The sequence below is a fragment of the Schistocerca gregaria genome, chromosome 1 (assembly GCF_023897955.1).
Source record: "Schistocerca gregaria isolate iqSchGreg1 chromosome 1, iqSchGreg1.2, whole genome shotgun sequence".
NCBI lineage: Eukaryota > Metazoa > Arthropoda > Insecta > Orthoptera > Acrididae > Schistocerca > Schistocerca gregaria.
The window spans coordinates 767,672,324-767,697,282 of NC_064920.1; the positions used below are offsets into that span (position 1 = coordinate 767,672,324).

General features: G+C 38.4%; 1 protein-coding gene across 2 annotated transcripts in view; it reads right to left on the reverse strand.

The window, feature by feature from the left end:
* The window catches only part of LOC126268178 (cytosolic carboxypeptidase-like protein 5), a 167,609-nt gene that overhangs the window by 99,830 nt on the left and 42,820 nt on the right, over positions 1 to 24,959 (reverse strand). For both annotated transcript variants that reach the window (XM_049973779.1, XM_049973787.1), the window contains 2 exons: positions 12,297 to 12,442; positions 11,738 to 11,888 (listed from right to left, as the gene is read on the reverse strand). In XM_049973779.1, the coding sequence (XP_049829736.1) occupies positions 11,738 to 11,888; positions 12,297 to 12,442 (297 nt within the window). The remainder of the gene's footprint in view (positions 1 to 11,737; positions 11,889 to 12,296; positions 12,443 to 24,959) is intronic.

Consider the following 24,959-nt stretch of genomic DNA (forward strand, 5'->3'; position numbering starts at 1 on the left):
CCCTGTAACATGGAAACTTAGTCCTAAAGAAAAGTGAATAAGAGATTCTTTTTGTAGGAAATTCAATGTGTTTTAACTCTGAACTGGAAAAAATTTCTGCTACAAGCTGTGCTTTTGTGGTATTCAAGAGAAACCTAAAAAGTTATCTTTACACGACTCCCTCACCACACTGATCAGTATTTTTAGTTTATTGTTAATGACAGTCCTATCACTTCAAAAATTTGCTGCTACAAGAATTTTTTTCTCCTAGTTGACATTTCTTGGTCTTGTCCACCCCCGGTAGCTGAATTGTCAGTGCGACAGAATGTCAAACCTAAGGGCCCGTGTTCGATTCCCAGCTGGGCTGGAGATTTTCTCCACTTAGGGACTGAGTGTTGTGTTGTCCTAATCATCATCATTTCATCCCCATCAACGCGCAAGTCACCGAAGTGGTGTCGAATCGAAAGACTTGTACCCAGCGAACGGTCTACCCGACGGGAGGCCCTAGTCACACGACTTTCATTCATTTCCTGGTGTTCATTGAATGGGCTAGTTCTGGGAAGAGGGCTTGTAGTGCAAGGAACATGTCAGTGGTGATCTCCAGATTTTAAAATTCAAAAGAAGTGACAGACTGAACACCTTGCCATTATGGGTAATGGTATAAAATATGGGTCAGACTGGTTCCGATCAGCTCACCTACCCTACTCCAGAGAGTACATTAGGTAAAGAGTATGGCAAAGATTTGGAAAAATTCATGACATATGTGCTTTTTCCATATCCTTTGTCCTTATTTCACAAAAATGGGGCATGGAAATGTACTACCTCTCTTCGACATAAAGTGTTCAAATCACTAAATGATATAATTTGGAGCATACTAAATTTGTGATTGATAGTGTGTTGTTCCTGCTTAAAGTTGGGTGAAAGGTAGCGCCTTCCATTTCATTCAATTTTTGATAGATATGCTGCATATGTCAAAGCCAAATCAGATGTGTTAATTGTTTTTATGGATATTCTGACAATACTTCCAAAAACACTGAATGAACTAGAAGAACAGATAAAAACATTACTTTGGAAATAACATTTGGTGGGAAAATAATAGCTACTAACTCTCAGGAAATTTCCTAGCCAACACAAAAAATAAAAGTCAGTTAATTTCTACAGGTGTGCAAAATTTCACTGAGAGGTAAAATACCTCATATTTTTATATCATCATCTAAATCCAATCAACAACACAAATGCCGAACATATGCCGTTCTTGTACTTTAAAAGTAGGTAAGACATAACTTCACATTTCTGCTATCAGAGAAAGTAGATGCTCATCAACACTTTGTAAAAGGATCCAAATTTGCACTGCACTGCCCACAATTAAAAATCATGATCTTAAAAAGGATGTTATAAACTAAACAAATAAACATTTTAGCTTATGCTTTATACTAACAAAATTATGGATGATATTGCCTCACGTCTTCTGACTGAAGCTATGGCTCATCACAATTTACTATAACAATGATTGGAACATGAAAAATTACTGGAGTAATGAGAATGGAAGAAAACATCCAATCGCAGACTCACACAAATCATTGCTTTGCACTCCCAAGCCTCAGGGGCTATAATCAGAAACATTCAACATTTCATGTGTGAGGTTGAATGAAAAGTAATGCCTCCACCTTCATTAATTGGGTTTGGATGGGAATATTTTAATAAATCAAATGCAGAAATAATCCTTAGAATGTGATCTTTAATTACCGATATTCACTTTTCCACATAATCACCAGCCAATTGGATACATTTCTGCCAATGATGAACAAGTTTTCTGTAGCTGTCACGGAAGAAGTCGACACTCTGTTTTCGCAACCACAGTCTCAAAGTTCTGTCATAATGGTGTACCCACGTTTTGCCTCCTGTCACAATTGAATGGAAAAAGGCGTCACTTTCATTCTTGTAACGCGAGAGGAGTTCCTGGCAAATTTCAAGTCTTTGTGCTTTCATTTCAGGAGTCAGCATCCAGGATACCTGTCGTGCACCGATCTTCCGATAGCCAAGGAAAGCAAAAATGTGAGCCACACGTTCTTGTGAAATGCTGATTGTGCTGGCAGTTTCTCTCTGAGTGATACAACGATCGTCCTGAATCAATCTGTCAACATTTTGCTTGTGAAACACGATGGTTGGTGTCACAGAATGTCATGCAGGTCAGATGCTCCCACCTCAACATTTTTAAACTTACTCACATCAACACAATCACCATAAACTGCTTTCTTTCTCTGATGAATCTCCTTTGGGGTGACACCTTCTGCTGTCAAGAATTCAATGACTGCATGTTGCTTAAATCGCATTGACCAACCGTCTGCGCAGGGTTCCATACTTTACACTGTAACAACGCAACCATTCAATGCTAAAGCTTCCCACCAATTGGAGCTGTAGAGAAGAGGCTACGGAACAAGCCAGTACCTGCAGCATACCAATGCTGCCAACTGTTGAAGAGTTACGAAGATGGAGGCATTACTTTTCAGTCAATCCTCATAGAACGAACAGCCCTTGGGTGCACTGATAGTTCTTGGGTCCAATGGGCATAATATTTCAGCAATCAGACATGTTATCATCATCATTTACACTGATGAACTGACTCCTGGAAATGTGTGGCCGACTTATATCCCCCCCTCTGTGAGCCATTACCTTGGCAGACGCAGAGGTGATTACACCGGTGTCTGTGACAGAGTTATTGTAGTAGCCATGCCCACCCTGGCTGCCAAATTATTGTGTTTGCTGAGTGTCTTCTTAATTAGACCCGGTGCTCATTCCCAAACCCTGTTAAGATTATAGCCACAGTCCTGGTTGATTAGAATGTACCCGTTGCGAATTTTGATGGCTTCTCTAATGACACTGTCCCAGTATTTCAAAGCCTGAGCTAAAATCCTGGCACGTTCATGTTCCATCACATAATCATCTGACAAACAGTGCTCTGCGACCACCAACTCATTGGATACATCAGTCAGCCACTGGTGTTCTCAGCATCGATCTTTGATGATGTGCAGTGTTTGTTCAGTATATCCCTTTCCAAAATGACACAGAATCTGATATACCCTGGACTTCCACAAATCGAGGTAATCTTTGATGCTCCCCAACAAAGCATGTGTTTTATTGGGTGGTCAAAATACAGTTCTTACTCAAATTCTTTTTCAGTATGTGCCTGACTTTTCCCGATAGTGCACCAGTGTATAAAGCCTGTGGCTCTTTCTTCCTCGGTGACTTCTTCTGACTTTACAGATTGCAGATTGTACTGTAGTGGTGGTGTGAGGAGCATTCTTAATCTGCCATTCTGAGTAATGTTTTTTTTTGGACACTTTTTTTTGAGGTGTTCCAGTTCCTGGGGCAGACTTTCTGCATCTGAAATGGGAGCAGAGGGAATGGCTCACAGAGGGAGGGGATATATGTCAGTCAAACACCCCCAGGAGCTGAGTTTGTATGCACGCCTGATGATGGCGACGTGTCTGATCACCAAAATGTTGTGTCTGTTGAATACTAAGAACCGGCAGTACACCTGCGGACTATTCTATCAACAAATACATCATGAGAAACTGAAGGATCACAACATTTCATGTAGATTTAAGAAGTGATTCTGGGGAATCATGGGTGCCGGCTTCTTCCAGTTCCTTATTTCTATTACATAGCTTCTTATTTTCTTATAGTTATTAATAGTGCATAAGGAAACAAATACACCATTGAAAGAAAAAGCAGTCTAGTAAGATGGAAGAAGTAATAAAAATTACAACTTAATCAATAATATCAAATGATGAGTCACAAGCTACTATAATTCCCATAACTGTCAGATGCAATGCGTAAACAAAGTTAATAGAATCAAAAATTATAGGGAATACAATCTTGTTCAATTTAGGAATACTAAAAAATTCATCATTTTAGAGTTTTAGCAAAAAACTGACTTCTGTGTTGTTTACAGTTTTGTTTGATATTTCTGTGAGCAAAAAATGAGGTGGCAATTTCATTTGTAATCAGCATCCCAAAAGAGCATACATAATCAGATGTTCGCAAGTCCTCCAAAACTTCACAGGCAAAATCACCACATGGCTGTACTACTTACGCAAGCCTTACACTTGCACAGTACAGGTAAATTGCCTCAAAGAAAAAGTTAATATTTGCTTTAATAGGTGTAAATATTTCCTTCATTTTTATTTATAGCCATAAATACTGAAGACATATTGATGAAATGAATGCCATACACTCTGCTAGAGCTATTGAAAAATAATTAGTCACTTCTCAGGGTTTTGTGAAATCTGCTTTGTGTGATTTAAGTAAAAAAAATCCTGTAGCAGATTTTCCATTTTCAGTTACTTCTTGTGCACTCATAGTTGCATTATCCAGCCATGTGGCAGTCTTATTCTTTCAAAGAAGATCAGTGATTAACATTCCCTCAATGATAATGACATCAGAGATAGAGCACAAGCTTGGTTTGTGGACAGATGGTAAAGAAAAGTTATGATCCCATTACTTACCTTAAGCAATTAGGGAAACCACAGAAAACATGAATCTAGATGGTCAGATAGGGATTTCTACTGTACTCCTCCCAAATGAGATGCCTGTGTCTTACTACTTATTCTTTCCAAAGATGTGATCTACAATATCTTTTGTGCCTTTGAAATACTGTTTGCCAATGAGGAATCACAGACCATTGTTAAATATTTTACTTTACCAATAATGTACAGTTCACCTAGTTTGGTCACTAACTGTGGACCATCCGTGAGTTCTAGAAATGCAAAATTCTTGATCTCCTCTGTTTTCTTCCATTTTAAGATTAATCTAGTATTTGGATATCATAATCTTATTCATTGACATTGAGATAACATCATAATCCTCCATACTGACACATTCAGGATGTGATTTTGCATAGTAAGATCTTTCCGTTCCCTGAACTTACCCTTCATTATTTCTAGTAAAATGTGACGCCAAGGAGAGACTGCTGACAGAATCATGAGGATGGTTGTGATAGCACTATAAATTTCAATAAAGTGGAACAAAGATAATTTGAACCTATCTTAGAGATATGGACAAGAAACAAGATGGAAAAAGGGCTATGGATGGGAACTAAAGCAGAGGAAGAGCTGAAAGCAGGATAAAGGATATTATATTGATGCTAAGTGTGGGACTAAGTGTGTATTGGAACGACAGTTTTCACTTTCGCAGTTTAAAATGGCTAGTGTTTGGTGTCGTGGTGTGCAGTCAAGATGACAAGTATGGAGAGATTCCAGAATGAACCCCTGTGTTTAGTTTAAGCAGATCTGAAAATTTCCAACAGTAATTTCAGCATGGAGAATACTGTTCTGAGTAGCTTGGTCTGGTAATGCAAGCAGTGCAAGCAGATACTAGGGAACTTCTGAGTGTGGGTTTAAGTTTATTAAAGATTTCCAGTCAAGAATGCTGAATATAGAGCACTTGAAACACAATGTGAGCTGTGAGCTTGCAGCTCAGCTTATAAAACTTTTATAGTGATTTCCTTTAGAAATACTGCTGGACAGGATGTCCGCACATAAATGGGACTGTGGTATTTCCAGTATAGGAAACTGACAGCGGTGCAATTCTACTGAATGCAAACTGGCACACGAATTAAGAGTGATTATGGTAGTTCATAGCCGGAGCAGCTACACCAGCAGCTAAGATGGGGTATAGGTAGCAGGAACCAATACATCTTCAAAGGGGTAGAGATGCAGCCCTTAACCATGAGTGAATGGGCGGAAATTAACGCACACGCCACAGCATGCAAAGCTGACACCGTGTTTATGTACGCCTACATCATTACTTACTATTGAAAATTGTAGATTACTTATGTCTTAGGACAGCAAATGTCTTAGGTTAGCAACAGAATATTCACTTTAATGTAATGTTTTATGAAAAGCAATTCATTTTATATATACACTGAAGAGATAAAGAAACTTGTACACCTGCCTAATATCATGTAGGGGCCCCGCGAGTACGAAGAAGTGCCACAACATGACTTGGCATGGAGTTGACTACAAGGCTGCTCACAAATTCATAAGAGTACGAGGCGTTGGACATCTCTTCTGAACAGCACATTGCAAGTCATCCCAGATACGCTCAATCATGTTCATGTCTAGGGAGTTTGGTGACTAGTGGAAGTGTTTAAACTAAGAAGAGTGTTCCTGGAGCCACTCTGTAGCAATTCTTGAAGTATGGAGTGTTGAATTGTCCTACTGGAATTGCCCAAGTCCATCGGAATTCTGCAGCAATTTGAGGAAGGGTTGCACTTCCATCACACTGAAAGATTCTCTTCAGTTGTCATTGGTCCTGTTCTTGCAGAATCTTCAATGAATGTTTTTTTATATCTTTTCTAGTATGTTTTTACATATATAGACTGAAGAGGTGAGTGAAAATTTGCCCCAAGCTGGGAATTGAACCCGAGTCTCCTGCTTACTAGACAGGAGCATTAGCCACTAAGCCTCCTTGGCACAACAGTTCACACAACTGCAGGGATGAGAGACCCACATGGGAGAATGTTTCAAGGGATCGATTCCTGGCATTGGTACAAATTTTCACTCACCGCTTCATTCTATATAAATGAAATCATATCTGTACAAGACCAGTAAAGGAATTTGTATAATTTCACTTCTGATCTGTGTTTGAGTACCATTTTTTAAGAAAATCATTTTATTAATGTTGGCTGATTGGTTCTAGAGCTGTTTTATTAATATGTAATGCACATCACTGCACCAAAACAGCATAGTACAAAACAGACAATAGCAGTAGCCAATAGGAAGCAAGCTGATAGAAATAGTGATGTTAAAGCATAGTAAGCTCGACAGATGTGTTGAGACTCAGGGGAATGAAAACATCGAGGACTTGGCATTTAGACAAAAATACTGAGGCACTCTTGTAACGATCATGCTTCATTTGAGAGGTGAAGAAAATATTTCTTAATTTTATGTTAATGATGAATGATAACACCATATGGTAGCAAAATGTTTCTTAATTTTATGTGAATGACATTACACTATATGGTGGCACACAGGTCAATTTTTGTTGCTGTGCTGGCGTGAGGCCCAAGCAGGAGAATGTTTCGAAGAAACCTGCTGACTGGTGGAAACAGTTCAAAGGTCAATTCAAAATTTAAATTAAAGCTTACAAAAATCATAAAAAGACCTTCAAAGGATTAAACCAAACAGTGAATTGGAAACAGACAGTAAAAAAAAGGACAATTGTGTGTGTGTGTGTGTGTGTGTGTGTGTGTGTTAAGATGATTTTGACAGTAGAGAACGAAATCTACTGACGGAAAGGTGCAGAAGCAAGTCAGTATTGTAATATAATTGTACACTTGAATATCCAAATTCTCCAAGCCTGGAACTGAGTTTTCAGCATTGTGACTTCTAAGGTGAGTACAAGCAAGCAGAAGGTCATGGTGACAGTGCTGTTCAATTGTGGAAGGTTATTAATGGTTGATAAGTCAACCTTTCGAGAAACTAGGCATGCTGTCAGTCTCAGTGTCACGCGCAGCTGACAGAAAAGAATTACGACATAGGAAAATGATGACATAAGGCGGCAAGGCATCTGCCCACCTGAGAGTGATGTTTATGGTGGCTATAAAACAGCAGAGAGACCAGAACTGGCAACAAGAATCCACTTTACATTATACATTCTAACTGGACAGAGCATCAGTCTACCTGCTGATATTAAGTTTGCACTGAATGAAGATCGATTTGCAAAGAACAATAAATTAGTGTAATAGCCAAGGGGAATGTCACACTCCGTCTACAGAAGGCATTATTGTAAAGTTTGTGCGTAATTTGATTTCTGGGTGGCAAGTGGCCACTAGTACAAGTGTTGTAACTTTGATTTTTCATGAGCCAAATTTACATACTGACTTAGAATTATTCCACAGGTGACACCCCAGAGAAACTATAAAGTTTTTTATAGACAGGTATGGTGATACATATTGTACAATTAACAGTTTGGTCATTTATTTACATACTGCAAGGGACTGAGTTAGCTTTCATGAATTTGGCTGCCTGCTAGTTGCCAAGGTACCTAGTGCCACTGCAACAGAGTTGTGTTTTGGTGGATAAACTATTGAATTTCAAAGTAATTCCTTGTGTCGACAAGCTCATTTAATAAAAATCAACTCCATTTACAGTACAATAATCTATTTATATTGCAGTTAACAAGCTTGCAAAGAACTTTATAAACATGCAATTTAAAAAAAATAGGGCTTGTTTTGCAGAAGTATGCGATTGGTCTCTATACAATAGCTGATGGGCCAAAATCAATTCAGGTAAATCTCATCACACATTTATGTTCCCCTTCAACGATAAGTTTATTAAAACAGGGTGGTAGGTAGTAGTACTGTAAAACAGTAACTGACAGAACAGAAACTAATGATTGCGTGTTGAGGAGCATGCTCTGCCATCAAGTGACCCCACTTAACTTGATCTATTTTTACAGTAGCTTTGCAACCTACACTACAACTAGGGAGTAACAATTTTTATGGATGGACAGGTTATTGGTTATTTAGCTCTGCCATAAAAAGTTGTGCTATGGTTGCAGCAGAGTTGATAAGTGTACATCTGCTTTCACAAAAGGCCCTGCTTTGATGGGACATGGTAAACCAATGACATGAATGGTGTAGGAAATGCAAGGCAGGTGCATGGGATAAGTTTTGTACCTGGATCATTCAAATTGCTATGATTCACAAGGCATGTTGCTGGGAGTAGGAATGGCACAAGGATGCCTGAATATTTTGTATAATCTATTATCACTGAATCTTACTTAGGGTTTCTAAATTGAAAATCCACAATGGAACAACCTGGCCTATGTCATCTTTGTACTGCTTTTACTACTACTACTAATGCTGCTGCTACTACTACTACTGTCTTTCCTATCCAGTGCCATGCCACCTACTAAAGGAGCTATGTCATATATCAGCTTTGGTGTAACCAATGGAATACTTTTTATATGGGCATGACCGCATGTATGTATGCCACTGGCAAACTGTGACCAAGTTCATCCTTGAGCATTCAATGGCAGACCATTCTGCTCAATAGAACATGACCGATTTTAACAGTTGCCTCACAATCTATGTGCTATGGAAAACCAAATCGGGGAGTGTTGCTTTTCCACCTGGAAGAAACAGCAGTACTTTCTTATGCTCAGTTTCCTCAAGAGTAATGAGACTCGTCGGTGTTAGTACCATTTAAAATTATGTCTCATAAATTACTGTTGGTTCCAACATAAAATGATCTGCTAACACTTCTTATGATCCTTTTCAACTCACTCCATCTGCCACTTTACCTGGAAACACATGTTCCGAGAAGAACCAAGCAACATATTATTTATACCCAAACATGAAACAATTGTAACAGAAAAACCACTAGAAATTCCAGCTCATGCAGAAGCTTACCAATAGCTGTTCTTCCAGTGTACTGTTCACAAACTGAATAAGAAAGGAGGGAAATGGAAGTGGTATCCAAATTACCCTCCACTGCACACTGAAAGTGGTTTGCTGACTATAGATGAAGATGTGGATCAAACACCTATTTCATTGTGTTCTAGCAACTAAGTGAGACTACAGCATTTCTCTTGACCCTGCTCATGTAAGCAACCACAAGTGTATCAGTCTTTTAGAGTCTTTTGAATATTTTCGCAAGTGAAAATAACATGTATTACCTTATACTAGTATTTAAAATAGAAAGAAACTTCCACATGGGAAAAATATATTAAAAACAAAGATTCCAAGACTTACCAAGCGGGAAAGCGCCGGCAGACAGGCACATGAACAAAACACACAAACACACACACAGAATTACGAGCTTTCGCAACTGGCAGTTGCTTCGTCAGGAAAGAGGGAAGGAGAGGGAAAAATGAAAGGATGTGGGTTTTAAGGGAGAGGGTAAGGAGTCATTCCAATCCCGAGAGCGGAAAGACTTCCCTTAGGGGGGAGGGGGGGGGGGGGGGGGGGGGGAAGGACAGGTGTACACTCGCACACACACACACACACACACACACACACACACACACATATCCATCCGCACATACACAGACACCACACAGGTCTGTGTATGTGCGGATGGATATGTGTGTGTGTGTGTGTGTGTGTGTGTGTGTGTGTGTGTGTGTGTGTGTGCGAGTGTACACCTGTCCTTTTTTTTTCCCCCCCTAAGGGAAGTCTTTCCGCTCCCGGGATTGGAATGACTCCTTACCCTCTCGCTTATACTAGTATTCTTTGATAATCGATTTTGAAATAAGCAATATGTTAAAATTTCTTTTTTAATAACCTCTACAAAGTTATACATCAAGACTTTGTGATGAAGATGTATGTTCCATTACTGTACCATGTATCTGCTTAAAGTTCTAGTGTGGTGAAACATTGAACTCATACGTGGGTGGAGCAAGTCTCCCCATTCACTAAATACTGGAATGATACTGCCGAACAGTGAATGGTTTATTTTCTTTCTCATCCAATATGAGCTCATACACAACTCTTCATTGATTATAACATGACATTAAACTGTATCTTCTTCTATCCTTTCAAAATGGCAAAGAACTAGTTTCTTTCTGCTCACATTTCTTCCACCTTCGTCTCATGCAAAGCCTTTGTATATGATCTTTTAATAAAATATACAGCTGTAGAGATCCTATCTCCCAAGAAATTGGGTAGTTTCAAACAGTGAAGACCAGTTAACAATATCATTTTGTTCTTGGGAAGGGGTATAGCTGTCTCATGTGTGACTCCTAGACTCTTCAAAAATATGTCAGCTTCTTATCTGCACATCTCTTTCTGTTGTCAGTGTTTAAGATGAGAATTCTCTTCGCATTTTGTTTCCAATGAATCTTAATTCTAGTTCCTAACAATACATAAGGAAAGCATTCTTGGATACCAGCAATTAGAATAAGAATTTAGCCAAGTGTGGAGATGCAACATCAATGAAAATAATAAATTTTGGAAAACATAATGTAATTGCATGGATCAAAAATCTACTAACCCAGGCAGGGGCAAGAGAAAACATAGATAAAAGTTAAGTACATGTGCAATCTTTCGGAGCCAGTGTCTCCTTCTTCTGGAAGAAATGCTTAAGGGGATGGAATAAGGATAAAGGAAAAGAACTGGCAAGGTTTAGGAATTGGGGAGTGTTCAAAAAAGTCACCAGCACCCCGGGTCAGGAGGAACTGATCAGAAGGGATGACAAGGAAAGGGAGTTAGTGCATTAATCAAGAAAAGTATGCCTGGGTCCACCACTGCAGCATAGGCAACATTTCACCAGTGCACCTGACAATGACAACTCAGTCTGATTTCAAAATATGGTGCATATATGTCATTGTTTTAAATGAAAGAACATCTGAGGCACATATCCCAGTCATGTGGGATACAAAAAACTCTAGCAGTGGAGAGGTTCAAGATTATGCTTGTTGCAAAGCACACCCTATTTTCTAGTCTATTAACAGGGTGCCAGTAGAAAATACAAAGTACACAATACATTTATGAATAACTTTTTATTTAATACTGCTGAAAACATCATCAACTGCTGCATACTAATAGAAAATACCAAAACTATTACAACATAAATTATTTCAGTGAATATGTGTAAAATGTATGGCAAATGTAAATGCAGAATAGTTTCATTCTGATTATGTTTTGGTATTAACTTTCTGTTTCATTTTAAAACAGCTACATACAGATATCCTGGTAATATTATAATAAATGACACGAGTGCACATTTTTAACACCTGTATTAGAACGTACCTTCTGATAATTTAAATTTTGTGTCCAGAGAGCATAACATATTCTGCAAATCCGTATAGGAGTACGGGTATGTAAATGCAAAATATGTTATGGAACGTAGATTCTCCAGAGTTCGATACTTGAAACTTAATATAAATGTATTATCCTCGATCTGAAACATGAAAATTAAACAGATCTATATCAGTTTACCTACAACACAAACAAAAACCACAAGCTAACTCAATATTAGTTTTATTGTTTCCCATTTTTTGCCTAAAGCTGCTTATCTTGAAAGGTGGAAACCTACTGTTTATAGATAACATCTGATACTTCTCAAAGCTATTGCAGACTATACAATGGACTGTGTAAAAATTAATACATGGTTTTCACAACCACTGCCACTTGCACAACTAAAACACATTTTAAACTAATAACAATATGCATCAACATAAAGGAAATTGACACTATCGTTGTCATTACATAAAAGCAAATGAAACATAAGTCACTCTATTATTTTATTTGTATTCTCTAATTTTTGAGCTATCACAAAAAGAATTTTTTTCAAAAAGTACACACTTACAACAAAAGTAGGTTTCTCCTTAATTCTATCCCAGCTATTCCGTCCAGGAACTATTCGATAAACTGGTGCCATACCCTGGCTGTACATCTTTGACTGTTTGTTCAAATTAACAATATTGAGTTTCACAACCGCAAATGGTGCTCCTCCTGTAACAGACATTCACATGATATGTCTTAATCGATTTTATGAAGTAACTGTAACAAGAAATGACCAGGACTTTTTTTCCTTTCAGCAATTAGACTATTTGGCCATTTACAGTAGTCTCATTACATTTACGTGGAACAGGTAACCAATTTTTGTACGAATTGAGATACAATATTTGTAAAGCACTGACCAAAGAAAATAATTCAACCTTAAAATTAAGAAATTGGATTAGATTGTAATAAATGTAAATGTCCATTATGGAGAGATAAAACAGCAAAATAGGAGTGAGGAGTGCATTTAGAAACTTGGTAACAGGAAGGATTTGCATACCCTATGCTGCATACAACGTGCTCATCTCTAGTGGTTTTTATTTCTCTAGTGACATTTTAAGTGACTTTTCTTGCCATCTGTTTCGACTTACAAGGGGAAGGCCTCAGGCACGGCCAACCAATTCGACTCAAATTTGGCAGGTCGCTTGTGTACAACCTAAAACACCCCCACAGTTTTGAGAAAATCATTCCTAAAGGTTATGACAAGCAATCGACTCACAATTGACAGGATCGATAGATAATTGTAAATAGAGCATTTTTCTTCATCAGGTATTGGGTCCGAAAACACATACTTTTCCACAAATAGAGGTAAGAAACTTTTACAGCTGCCGCTTCTGTACCCAAATGGTAAACGTTTTTCCACCGACGGCACCCATAGCGCAACGGGCCGGCACGGTAGCTAAGTCTGTTCAGTCAGAAAGCCGGTTGGCCTCTGTAATAATAAAAACTGAGTGGAACGATCAACAAACGATCTTGAACAGATGTCATGTGATGTCCGGAACGACCAAACACAACAATCAAAAAAAAGAAGAAGAAGAAAGAAAGAAAGAAAGAAAACATCCATAGTAACTGGCTGGGAATCGGAGAACCCGGGTTTGAATCTCGAAGAAACCTAGCGGATTTCTTCTTTTAATTTGTATTTTCCATATCTCAATTGACCTGGAGTAACATTTTAGTTGTTTACTATCCCAAGAGGTTTGAGAAATTTATTTGCCTATCTTATTATTATCATTCCTTATTGATTTACTTACCTTATTAATCCTCCTATCCCTATCAATTGAGATATGGAAATATACAAACGAAAAGAATAACATCCACTAGGTTTCTTTGAGATTCGAACACAGTTTTTTCCGATTCCCAGCCAGTTACCTTGGCCATTGCGCTATCGGGGAAAAGCGTTTACCATGTGGGTACAGAAGGGGCAGTTGTAAAAGTTTCTTCCCTCGATTTCTGGAAAAGTTTGCATTTGCAGACCTCACACATGATTAGAAGAATGTTCTATTTACAATTACCTATCGATCACTCCAATTTTTCGTCAATTGCTTTTCATAACCTTTAGGGGTAATTTTCTCAAAATTGCGAGGGTGTTGACCCAAAATATCTTAGATTCCTTCGTTGTAGGTTGTACACAAGCGACCTGCCAAATTTGAACCAAATCAATTGGCCGTGTCTGAGGCCTTCTCCTTGTTAGATTCTTATAGATTAGCTTAACTCTCTCACACACAAAAAAGTTAAAGCAAGTTCCAAAACGTTAATATTCGATAGTGAATGAGTAATGAGTAATCCTGCTGCCACTTCAGTTATGATTCCATTGTCAGTTTTCAGTGGGAAACTGAAAATCTGAGTCAGGGACTGAAGTATGAATCTCACTCCTCCTGGATAGACATCCAGTAACTTAACCATTTGGTTACCTCAGTCAGTACTATAATTCAATGCAAAGAATATTAGGTTAAATCTCTACACAGCGGCTACTTTGTGTGAACCGCATAAACTATTAGTGCTTCACTGAATTAAAACCGTTCAAAAATTGTGAAATTGAGACAGAAATGGAAAACAGCTTACTACTCACTCAGTTTGGCACAGTAAACCACCACAAAACCACTATCAGGCCATCAGTATGTGGGATGATAGAAATATCTGTGTATACATTTAAACAGACTTACTTAATTTTTACTGCATGGTATGTGTGTGCTAGTACTGGTATGTGTGTGTCCTCAAGTAAAAACACAGTTTGAAGTGTGGCATTTAATACGAGGGTTGGACCTTTAATAGTGGCAACTATTTATTTACAGCTCGTACAAAATATATACATGTTTCAAAGTTTTACTGATTTTTAAAGTAGTCACCAGGATTATGTATAACCCGTTGCCAGCGATGTGGAAGTTGTAGGATGCTCTTAGCAGTGCCAGTTGTGTTGACAGTTTAAGCGACTCAGTCTGTTGCCCGACAAATTCGTAGCAGTTCTGAAGCGAATGCCATGACGTGTTTCCTTTGGTTTAGAAATTGAGTTTGCTCACAAGGACTTAGGTCAGGGGAGTGCAGTAGGTGGTATAGCACCTAGCAGCCCCATCAGTCAAACAAACCAGTAACCACTCTAAACTGAAGAAAACACAATTTCACTTCTTAACTGCTACAAATTCGTTGGGCAATAGACTGTGCCGCTTGAACTGTCGCACAACTGACACTGCTAAGAGTATCCTACAAGTTCCACATCACTGGCAATGGGTTATACACAATGCTGGTGACTACTTTGAAGGTCAGTAAAACTTTGAAAGAAGTATCTATTTGGTATGAGCTGTAAATAAATATATTAAAGTTCCAACCCTCGTATTTTGCTTTTCTCTCAATTGTCTTCAGTTTTAATATCACAATGATAGAAAAGAGAATGGAGGGAAGGACTGAGGCTGTTCATCAACTTCACTCTGAACTGGATCTTCATGAGATACTCTGACAGACATTTCACTGGCATATAAGTGTACTGACTTCACACAAAGCCCATCTCACTATAGTAAGCCATGCCTGACTTGCATGTCATGAATTGCAGCCTAGCCTAGCCTAGCCTGTATGGACTGAGCTGCTGGGTCCACACATTGGGAACTCCAGGCAACAGCATGGCATCTGCAAGTTGACACGTGACAGCAATGGCATTAGCAGGAATGGTCCTCCAGACAAAGGACCTCAGATTCAATAGTGAGCAGCCACCAAATAACACCAAGACTTTTTTTAGAAGACAGAACCTGGCACTACTACAATGGTCTACAGTGAGAGTGACACTTAACTTGAGAAGTCAGGAACATTTCTGACAATACAGCCAGGAACACAGATGACAACAGAGCAGTGACTGAGTTCATTTCTTGTATCTGTCACCATGTCACTGTGAGTGAAAAGGCTCAAATCCAACCATAATCACTTCCTTCTAGTGCCAATACAGCCATCTAGTTATATCTGTGCAACCCAGTTTTGTGTGGTTCAACGCCTGTACCTAAAGCCACCATGTTTCTCCCCCTCCATGGAGAGGGGAGGCAAGCACCCTGTATCTGCTTTTTGCACACTTCACAAAAATGAAATTTCAGAAAACACATTTTCCCATTGTACCACTACACAACAACACAATTTTGGGAATTTTGTAGGAGACTCAGTTGTTCTGGAATGACTTAATGGCAACATGCCCACACAAATGTCATATGCTTCTCTGATTTAGTAGTATGTACTACATTCGCAGATTCGTAAACTAATCGGTGTATCACTACCACCATTAACACCACACACACTTTAAGGTAAAAGGGTGGAGAAGTGCAAAAGTTCTAATTATAAACACTTTTCATTAGTGACAGCAAATCACAATTTCTATAGCTCCAGCAGAGGACGATGTTCCCTGACACTTGATGTAGCTTTTTTCATTACTGCCATACTGATACCATACTGATATGGTTGTGATTTATGAAATTACCTAACTGAGGAAGTCAAGCAGAGTGTAATCAAGAGTAGAAGGAAGGAAAAAATATTAGGATTTAACATTTTGTCAATGTCGCATTCATTAGATACAGGCAACAAGATAAGGTGAACATCACCTCTCCTGAATAGAGTTCAGTGAGATAACCAATCCACTGCACCACCTCACTTGCTCAAGATTAGCATCTAGAATAAGAAATTTACAGGTAAGAGAGTTTCACAAGTGAAGGGGATGTAAAAAAATCATTGGGTAGGATGACATTTATGTCAGTGATGCTATGATATGTTATCACTGATAGCATATATGGCATTAGCTCCTCACATCCTGGCACAAATTTTTTGGTATTGTGCCACTTTTGATGTTCCATACTGATCCTTAGTATTTTTTAGACAGGAGGATATGACCAATCTTCTTAAGACTTTAATATTACTTCCTTTTTTTTTTTTTTTTTTTTTTTTTTTTAATCTGTCTCCAGATCAACCTCAGAATTTTGCAAATCTGGCTTTTAAATTGGAAAAGCTCACACCCAGAAACTGATGTTTTCTGAGTTAGCACACTTACAATAAGTAAGGAAGATGAAAAACTAATATTAAAACCTTAGGAAGGCTGGAACTTTCATGAAAAAGAAATTAATACCACCAAAATTTTATAGAAAGCTAAGTATAGAATTTATGTTCCCTGTCATTTACTTTGCTGACAATATAGATAGTGTTCACCTGTGGTACAACTCTTTTGTCAGGTGGTAATAGGGCTGTTTGAATTAGTCATATCTCTAGTCTTGTTTATGTGTCTATCAGTGAATCAACATCAGAACTATATGGTAATTGGTTACTTTTACATCTTAAATTATTTATATTCCACCAAGACTTCCCTTTACCATGAAAACAAATGTGCTGAACATGCCAGACATTTGGTTGACTTGGATAAGATACTTTTTCACAGGACGAAAGTTGAAAAATTTCACAGAAAACCAACTTTTCTTTGGGGGGGGGGGGGGGGGGGGGGGGGGGGAGGGGGGGGAAGGAAAACATTAACATTTGAAGAGTTATGAGATATGCACATCATGTACTACTGTCTCCTGAAGATAGCATTTCCTCTCCTGGAAGTAAACAAACTATCACTACTTGTCAATTTGAATGATAGTGGTACGTCTAGAAGACCTGTACAGGGAATGCAGGGACCAGGGAGGACTTGTGTTACTACACTAACAGTCTATACCATCATTCCTGAGGTTTGTCTCCTACTGAAACTAAAACTGAGTCAATACGACACACTTCAGCAATTGGGAAGCCTGTGTGTGAGGGAAGAATCTGTAAAAGGTTAGTAGTCTGTCAATCATCAGCAATTCAAACATACAGCAAATAACGGTAACCTTTAGGGAAACAGTAGTGCAAGCACAAAAGGGTATCTGCATGTCAATGATCAATAGTTTGAATGTAAGATAAATAATGATATTCCTTAGGAAAATGGAAGCATAGGACAAGAAGGATCACCTTGGGTACTCACCATACATGCCTGCAAGTCTCATTCATTATGTTAACTTGTATAGACACACCACATGTTGTGAGACAAATACAGTTATGCATCAAATCAGTTCTGGAACAAGTTCACTGTATGTATGTCTTTGTAGTCTGACTGTTATATGTACTGTAAAATGTGTATGAACAGTTCATGCCTCCTAATCCGAATAACTACATTGAAGCTTTTGTCCAAATTGGATTTTAAGGAACTTTCTACAAGGACTGAGTTGTTAAGTATATCTATGAATCATAATGTGAACATGTGTACATTGTGGCGATGTAAGTATAACTAATGTGTGTTATCTATTGTTATTAAAATGTGTATGAACAGTTCATGCCTCCTATTCCGAATTACTACATTGAAGCTTTTGTCCAAATTGGATTTTAAGGAACTTCCTACAAGGACTGAGTTGTTAAGTATATCTATGAATCATAATGTGAACATGTGTACATTGTGACAATGTAAGTATAACTAATCTATTGTTATTAAAATGTGTATGAACAGTTCATGCCTCCTATTCCGAATTACTACATTGAAGCTTTTGTCCAAATTGGATTTTAAGGAACTTCCTACAAGGACTGAGTTGTTAAGTATATCTATGAATCATTATGTGAACATGTGTACATTGTGGCGATGTAAGTATAACTAATGTGTGTTATCTATTGTTGTTAAAAGATGGTGGGAGCTCATTGTCATGGATGAGTGACACAACCTTTGATATGCTCCATACCACTACAGCCTCTCCACTTTTATATTCGTGTTTGCATCTCCACACATGGCTATGACAACATTACCTCCTTTTTCTCAATTAAGAGATAGCAGACTACTGCCAAAAGACAGTCTGTGCACCCATCTGAAATATATAGTCAAAAAATAGTGTCAAATGCTGCTGGTAACAAGGCCACAGGTAGCCTGCACTACCTATGCCTGCCTGTAAGTGTACTGAGAATGCCCTTGCCTGATTGGACAGCAGTGGAACAGCCTGCCTTAACAAACCATACTGTATCATAACACAATGCCTGAGGCCAACAAGCAAGCCATGCTGTGTTGTCTTGCTGGTCTGCACCACTGGACATCAGATGAGAAGCAGCAAACACAAAGCAGAAAACAAGAGCATTAACTGCAGCAATAGATCTGCTGTACAGCTTCATCACAGACCATCAATGGCTTAAATCTAGAAATCGCTAGACCCTCAATGATACTACACTACACACAACTGCCTCTGTGGAAATAAAGAACTGCACAGTGACTGGTCAACCCTCCACAGAACTCACTTCACACCACCGCAAGGAGTGGGTGACCTGTAAGTCTCTCAGTAGACTATTCCCTGAAATTGAAAAAAAGGAAGAATTGTGGAGGTGGAGCCTCCAGGATAAACAGACTCCTTGTAACTGTGGACACCTGTAGACAACTACACCTCCAGCAGTGTGAACTGTGCTCAAACACCCATGGCTAACCCAATTGTGCTAAATGTAGGCACTTTTGGTGCGAGACAATATAATCTAAAACAATTTTGTACCATAGTTGTGACAATTCTGACACACATAAATATAATATCCAGACTTCTGCCTCAACCTATATTGTTATTCATTATCATTCTTTCCTGGTGAATTCAGTCCGTTTCATATGCGTTATTGGCTGTTCCTGGAGATATTCTTATAAACAAAAGCTTTTTTCACAACCCAAACAAGTTACTTCATATTTTAAGACTGTCAGTGGCAATAAAGCAAGTATCCAGAAACAGGAACTGAAACTAGGAATAGACAAACAAAACCAGAAAAGCTGGAATACATTTTCAAATGTTTCTTTGTAAATGAAGATCCAGGAATACTGTTCCAGATTAATTCTTGCACCACTTTAAAAGTGAGTGGTATAGGTGTCAGTGTCAACAGCAGCAAGAAACAGCTAAAATCGCTATAAATGAACAAACCCCCAGTTTCAATTCAATTTCTGACAGACTCTATACAGAATGTGCAGCTGAGTTAGTCCCTCTCTTGAAGATAATATACTGTAAATTCCTCACACAAAAAGGAAGCATGGGTCACACTACAAGAGTATCACAAGTGAACCACAAAAGTGCCATGCAATATCACTGACACCGCATGTTGTAGAAATTTTAGAATATTGACCATCCTCTTTCAAAGGAACCATCCCAGAATTTTCCTGGAGTGATATAGAGTAATCATGGAAAAGCTAAATCTGGATGACTGGATGCACGTTTGAATTCGAGTCCAGATCTTGGACTGAGGCAATCAAGTAGATGCAGTATTCCTTAACTTTGTAAAGCATTTGAATCAGTGCCACCCTAGCACTTACTAACAAAAGTACAATTATTTAGAATATTAAACAAAATATTTAAGTGGGTTGAGAATTTCTTTTTAGGAAGGAGGCAGCATGTTATCTCTGACTGAGAGTCACTGACAGAAGTAGAAGTAACTTCAGGTGTGCCCCGGTGAAATATGTCAGAAAACATGCTATTCATGCTCTATGTTAATGATGTGACAAACAGAATAATTAGTAACTTAAGACTTTTTGCAGATAATGTAATTACCTATAATGAAGTACTACCTGAAAAAATCTGAACAGATGTCCAGTTAGATCTTGAGTTCAAAGTGGTGCAAAGATGTGCTTTAACTGTTCAAAAACGTTTACCTTACAAAATGCAAAATAATAGTACCATATGATTACTGTGCAAATGGGCCACAATTGCAATCAGTAATACCAGAGTGTAACAATTTGTGGGAATATAAAATGGAGTGACAGTGCAGGGTTCAGCATACATAAAGCAGATGGCAGATTTTGATTCAGTGTTGTACACTGGGAAAAATTCTGTCAGCCTACAAAGAAGATCTCCAACAAAACATTTGTCCAATCCATCCTGCTGTATTACTCAAGAGTGATGGGCACATATAAAAGAAGACTAATAGGGGATTTACAAAAAACAGCAGCACAAATTGTAAAAGGTTGGTCTGACTTATATAAGAGAATCACCAAAGTGCTGAAAAAGCTGAACTGGAAAATCCTTGAAGACAAACAAGACAAACACCAGCTAAACTGCAAAAGACTAATTATAAAATTTCGAACAGTAATACTGAGGGATGAACCTAAGAACCTGTCTACCTCTTACATATGATTCCCATAGGGAATGCAAAGGCAAATTTGACTACTTAAAGTGGAATATCAGCAACCGTATAATATGGATAGTGAGACATTGAAATCAGTAGATCAGTTTTGCTATTTTGGCAGGAAAGTAAGTGATAAGAGCGAAGGTACAGAAGATGTAAGATGTATATAGCCAATAGAAAGAAAACAATTTCTGTAGAAGGGAAATATTTCAATCTCTAATATAAATTTATAAATGAACAGCACAGTCCTGTGTATGTTGTACAGTATTAATCAATCATTTTTCAACTTACAAGACCATCGTCAGACTTCAAAAGTCAGCAAAAGTCTGATGATGGCCTTGTATGCTGAAAATCAGTAGTTTTTGTTGTGATCTTCAGTCCTGAGACTGGTTTGATGCAGTTCTCCATGCTACTCTATCCTGTGCAAGCTCCTTTATCTCCCAGTACCTACTGCAGCCTACATCCTTCTGAATCTGCTTAGTGCATCCATCTCTTGGTCTCCCTCTACGATTTTTACCCTCCACATTGCCCCCCAATACTAAATTTGTGATCCCTTGATGCCTCCGAAAATGTCCTACCAATCGATCCCTTCTTCTAGTCAAGTTGTGCCACAAACTTCTCTTCTCCCCAATCCTATTCAATACCTCCTCATTCGTTACGTGATCTACCCACCTAATCTTCAACATTCTTCTGTAGCACCACATTTCAAAAAGCTTCTTTTCTCTTATTGTCCAAACTATTTATCGTCCATGTTTCACTTCCATACATGGCTACACTCCATACAAATACTTTCAGAAACGACTTCCTGACAATCAAATCTATATTCGATGTTAACAAATTTCTCTTCTTCAGAAACGCTTTCCTTGCCATTGCCAGTCTACATTTTATATCCTCTCTACTTCGACCATCATCAGTTATTTTGCTCCCCAAATAGCAAAACTCCTTTACTACTTTAAGTGTCTCATTTCCTAATCGAATTCCCTCAGCATCACCCGACTTAATTAGAATACATTCCATTATCTTTGTTTTGCTTTTGTTGATGTTCATCTAATATCCTCCCTTCAAGACACTGTCCATTCCGTTCAACTGCTCTTCCAAGTCCTTTGCTGTCTCTGACAAAATTACAATGTCATTGGCGAACCTCAAAGTTTTTATTTCGTCTCCCTGGATTTTAATATCTACTCCAAATATTTCTTTTGTTTCCTTCACTGCTTGCTCAATATACAGATTGAATAACATTGGGGAGAGGCTACAACCCTGTCTCACTCCCTTCCCAACCACTGCTTCCCTTTCATGTCTCTCGACTCTTATAACTGCCATCTGGTTTCTGTACAACTTGTAAATAGCCTTTCGCTCTCTGTATTTTACCCCTGCCACATTTAGAATTTAAAAGAGAGTATTCCAGTCAACATTGTCAAAAGCTTTCTCTTAAGTCTACGAATGCTAGAAGCGTAGGTTTGCCTTTCCTTAATCTTTCTTCTAAGATAAGTCGTAGGGTCAGTACTGCCTCACGTGTTCCAACATTTCTACGGAATCCAAACTGATCTTCCCCGAGGTCAGCTTCTACAAGTTTTTCCATTTGTCTGTAAAGAATTCACGTTAGTAATTTGCAGCTGTGACTTATTGAACGGTAATTTTCACATCTGTCAACACCTGCTTTCTTTGGGATTGGAATTATCATATTCTTCTTGAAGTCTGAGGGTATTTCGCCTGTCTCGTACATGTTGCTCACCAGATGGTAGAGTTTTGTCAGGACTGGCTCTCCCAAGGCCGTCAGTAGTTCTAATGGAATTTTGTCTACTCCGGGGACCTTGTTTCCACTCAAGTCTTTCAGTGCTCTGTCAAACTCTTCACGCAGTATCGTATCTCCCATTTCATCTTCATCTACATCCTCTTCCATTTCCATAATATTGTCCTCAAGTACATCGCCCTTGTATAGACCCTCTATATACTCCTTCCACCTTTCTGCTTTCCCTTCTTTGCTTAGAACTGAGTTTCCATCTGAGCTCTTGATATTCATATAAGTGGTTCTCTTTTCTCCAAAGGTCTCTCTAATTTTCCTGTAAGCAGTATTTATCTTGCCCCTAATGAGATAAGCCTCTACATCCTTACATTTGTCCTCTAGCCATCCCTGCTTAGCCATTTTGCACTTCCTGTCGATCTCATTTTTGAGACGTTTGTATTCCTTTTTGCCTGCTTCATTTACTGCATTTTTATATTTTCTCCTTTCATCAATTAAATTCAATATTTCTTCTGTTACCCAAGGATTTCTACTAGCCCTCGTCTTTTTACCTACTTGATCCTCTGCAGCCTTCACTACTTCAGCCCTCAGAGCTACCCATTTGTCTTCTACTGTATTTCTTTCCCCCATTCCTGTCAATTGTTCCCTTATGCTGTCCCTGAAACTCTGTACAACCTCTGGTTTAGTCAGTTTCTCCAGGTCCCATCTTCTTAAATTCCCACCTTTCTGCAATTTCTTCAGTTTTAATCTACAGTTCATAACCAATATATTGTGGTCAGAGTCCACATCTGCCCCTGGAAATGTCCTACATTTTAAAACCTGGTTCCTAAATCTCTGTCTTACCATAGTATCTCCAGGATTCTTCCATGTATACAACCTTCTTTTATGATTCTTGAACCAAGTGTTACTATGATTAAGTTATGCTCTGCGCAAAATTCTACCAGATGGCTTCCTCTTTCATTTCTTACCCCCAATCCATATTCACCTACTATGTTTCCTTCTCTAACTTTTCCTATGCTCGAATTACAGTCACCCATGACTATTAAATTTTCATCTCCCTTTACTACCTGAATAATTTCTTTTATCTCATCATACATTTCTTCAATTTCTACATCATCTGCAGAGCTAGTTGGCATATAAACTTGTACTACTGTAATAGGCATGGGCTTTGTGTCTATCTTGGCCACAATAATGCGTTCACTATGCTGTTTGTAGTAGCTTACCCGTACTCCTATTTTCTTATTCATTATTAAACCTACTCCAGAATTACCCCTATTTGATTTTGTATTTATAACCCTGTATTTACCTGACCAAAAGTCTTGTTCCTCCTGCCACCGAACTTCACTAATTCCCACTATATCTAACTTTAACCTATCCATTTCCCTTTTTAAATTTTCTAACCTACCTGCCCGATTAAGGGATCTGACATTCCACGCTCCGATCCGTATAAAATCAGTTAATAAAACAAATTAATACTGTAGAACATATGCAACACTGTGATTTTCAGTTGCAATTGTGAAGTTGATATACCAAGTAGTAATGGAAAAATCAGTTAACAAACATAAATTTCAATGGCAGTAAGTCCTTTTCTCATAATATTTGTGTGGAATGTAACCTTGTAAGAAAAGAAGAAAAGTGAAACTTATACAATAAACAGTACAAATAAGAATGTAAGCTTTTGAAACATGCTACCAGAGAATTCTGAAGATAGTATGGATGTTTTGTTTTGTTTTGTTTTAGGGTATAAAAACAACTAGGGTCATACGCACCCATCTCAGAACCACAGAAAACTAAGATAAAAAAGGAGTTAAAAATGTTAAGCCCAATCGAAAGAAGGAAAGACAGCTAAAAACATGGACTTGGAAAAAGGTTCATAAAATACTCCATAGAGACAGCGGAGGGCCTGAACTAAAGATTACATGTCCTTCACCATCTCATTATGACGGATAAAAAGTGAAACGTGGTCGACAACCCATGTGTCATTTGCTAAGATGGCTGATAACTCAGATAGCAAACATAAATGAGAATGTAGGTGGTTAGAAAAAGGGCATTCCATCAGGAAATGGCAAACTATCTATGGTTGAGGATAATGAGCACAATATGATGAGGAATCACCACTTAACAAATGGCGATGGCTAAAAAGACAGTGCCCAATACGCAATCTAGCTAAAATGATCTCTTCATGATGAGATTACTGAGAGGTCAGCCAAGCCGCTGGAAGAGGCTTAATTCCCTGGAGCTTGTTCCCATGAAAGAGAGACCAGCTGTGATGCCAAAATGACACTGCCTAGTGACAGAGACCAACACAGAGATCATCTGAGGGAATGGAAAGCCTAGTGGGCCACAATT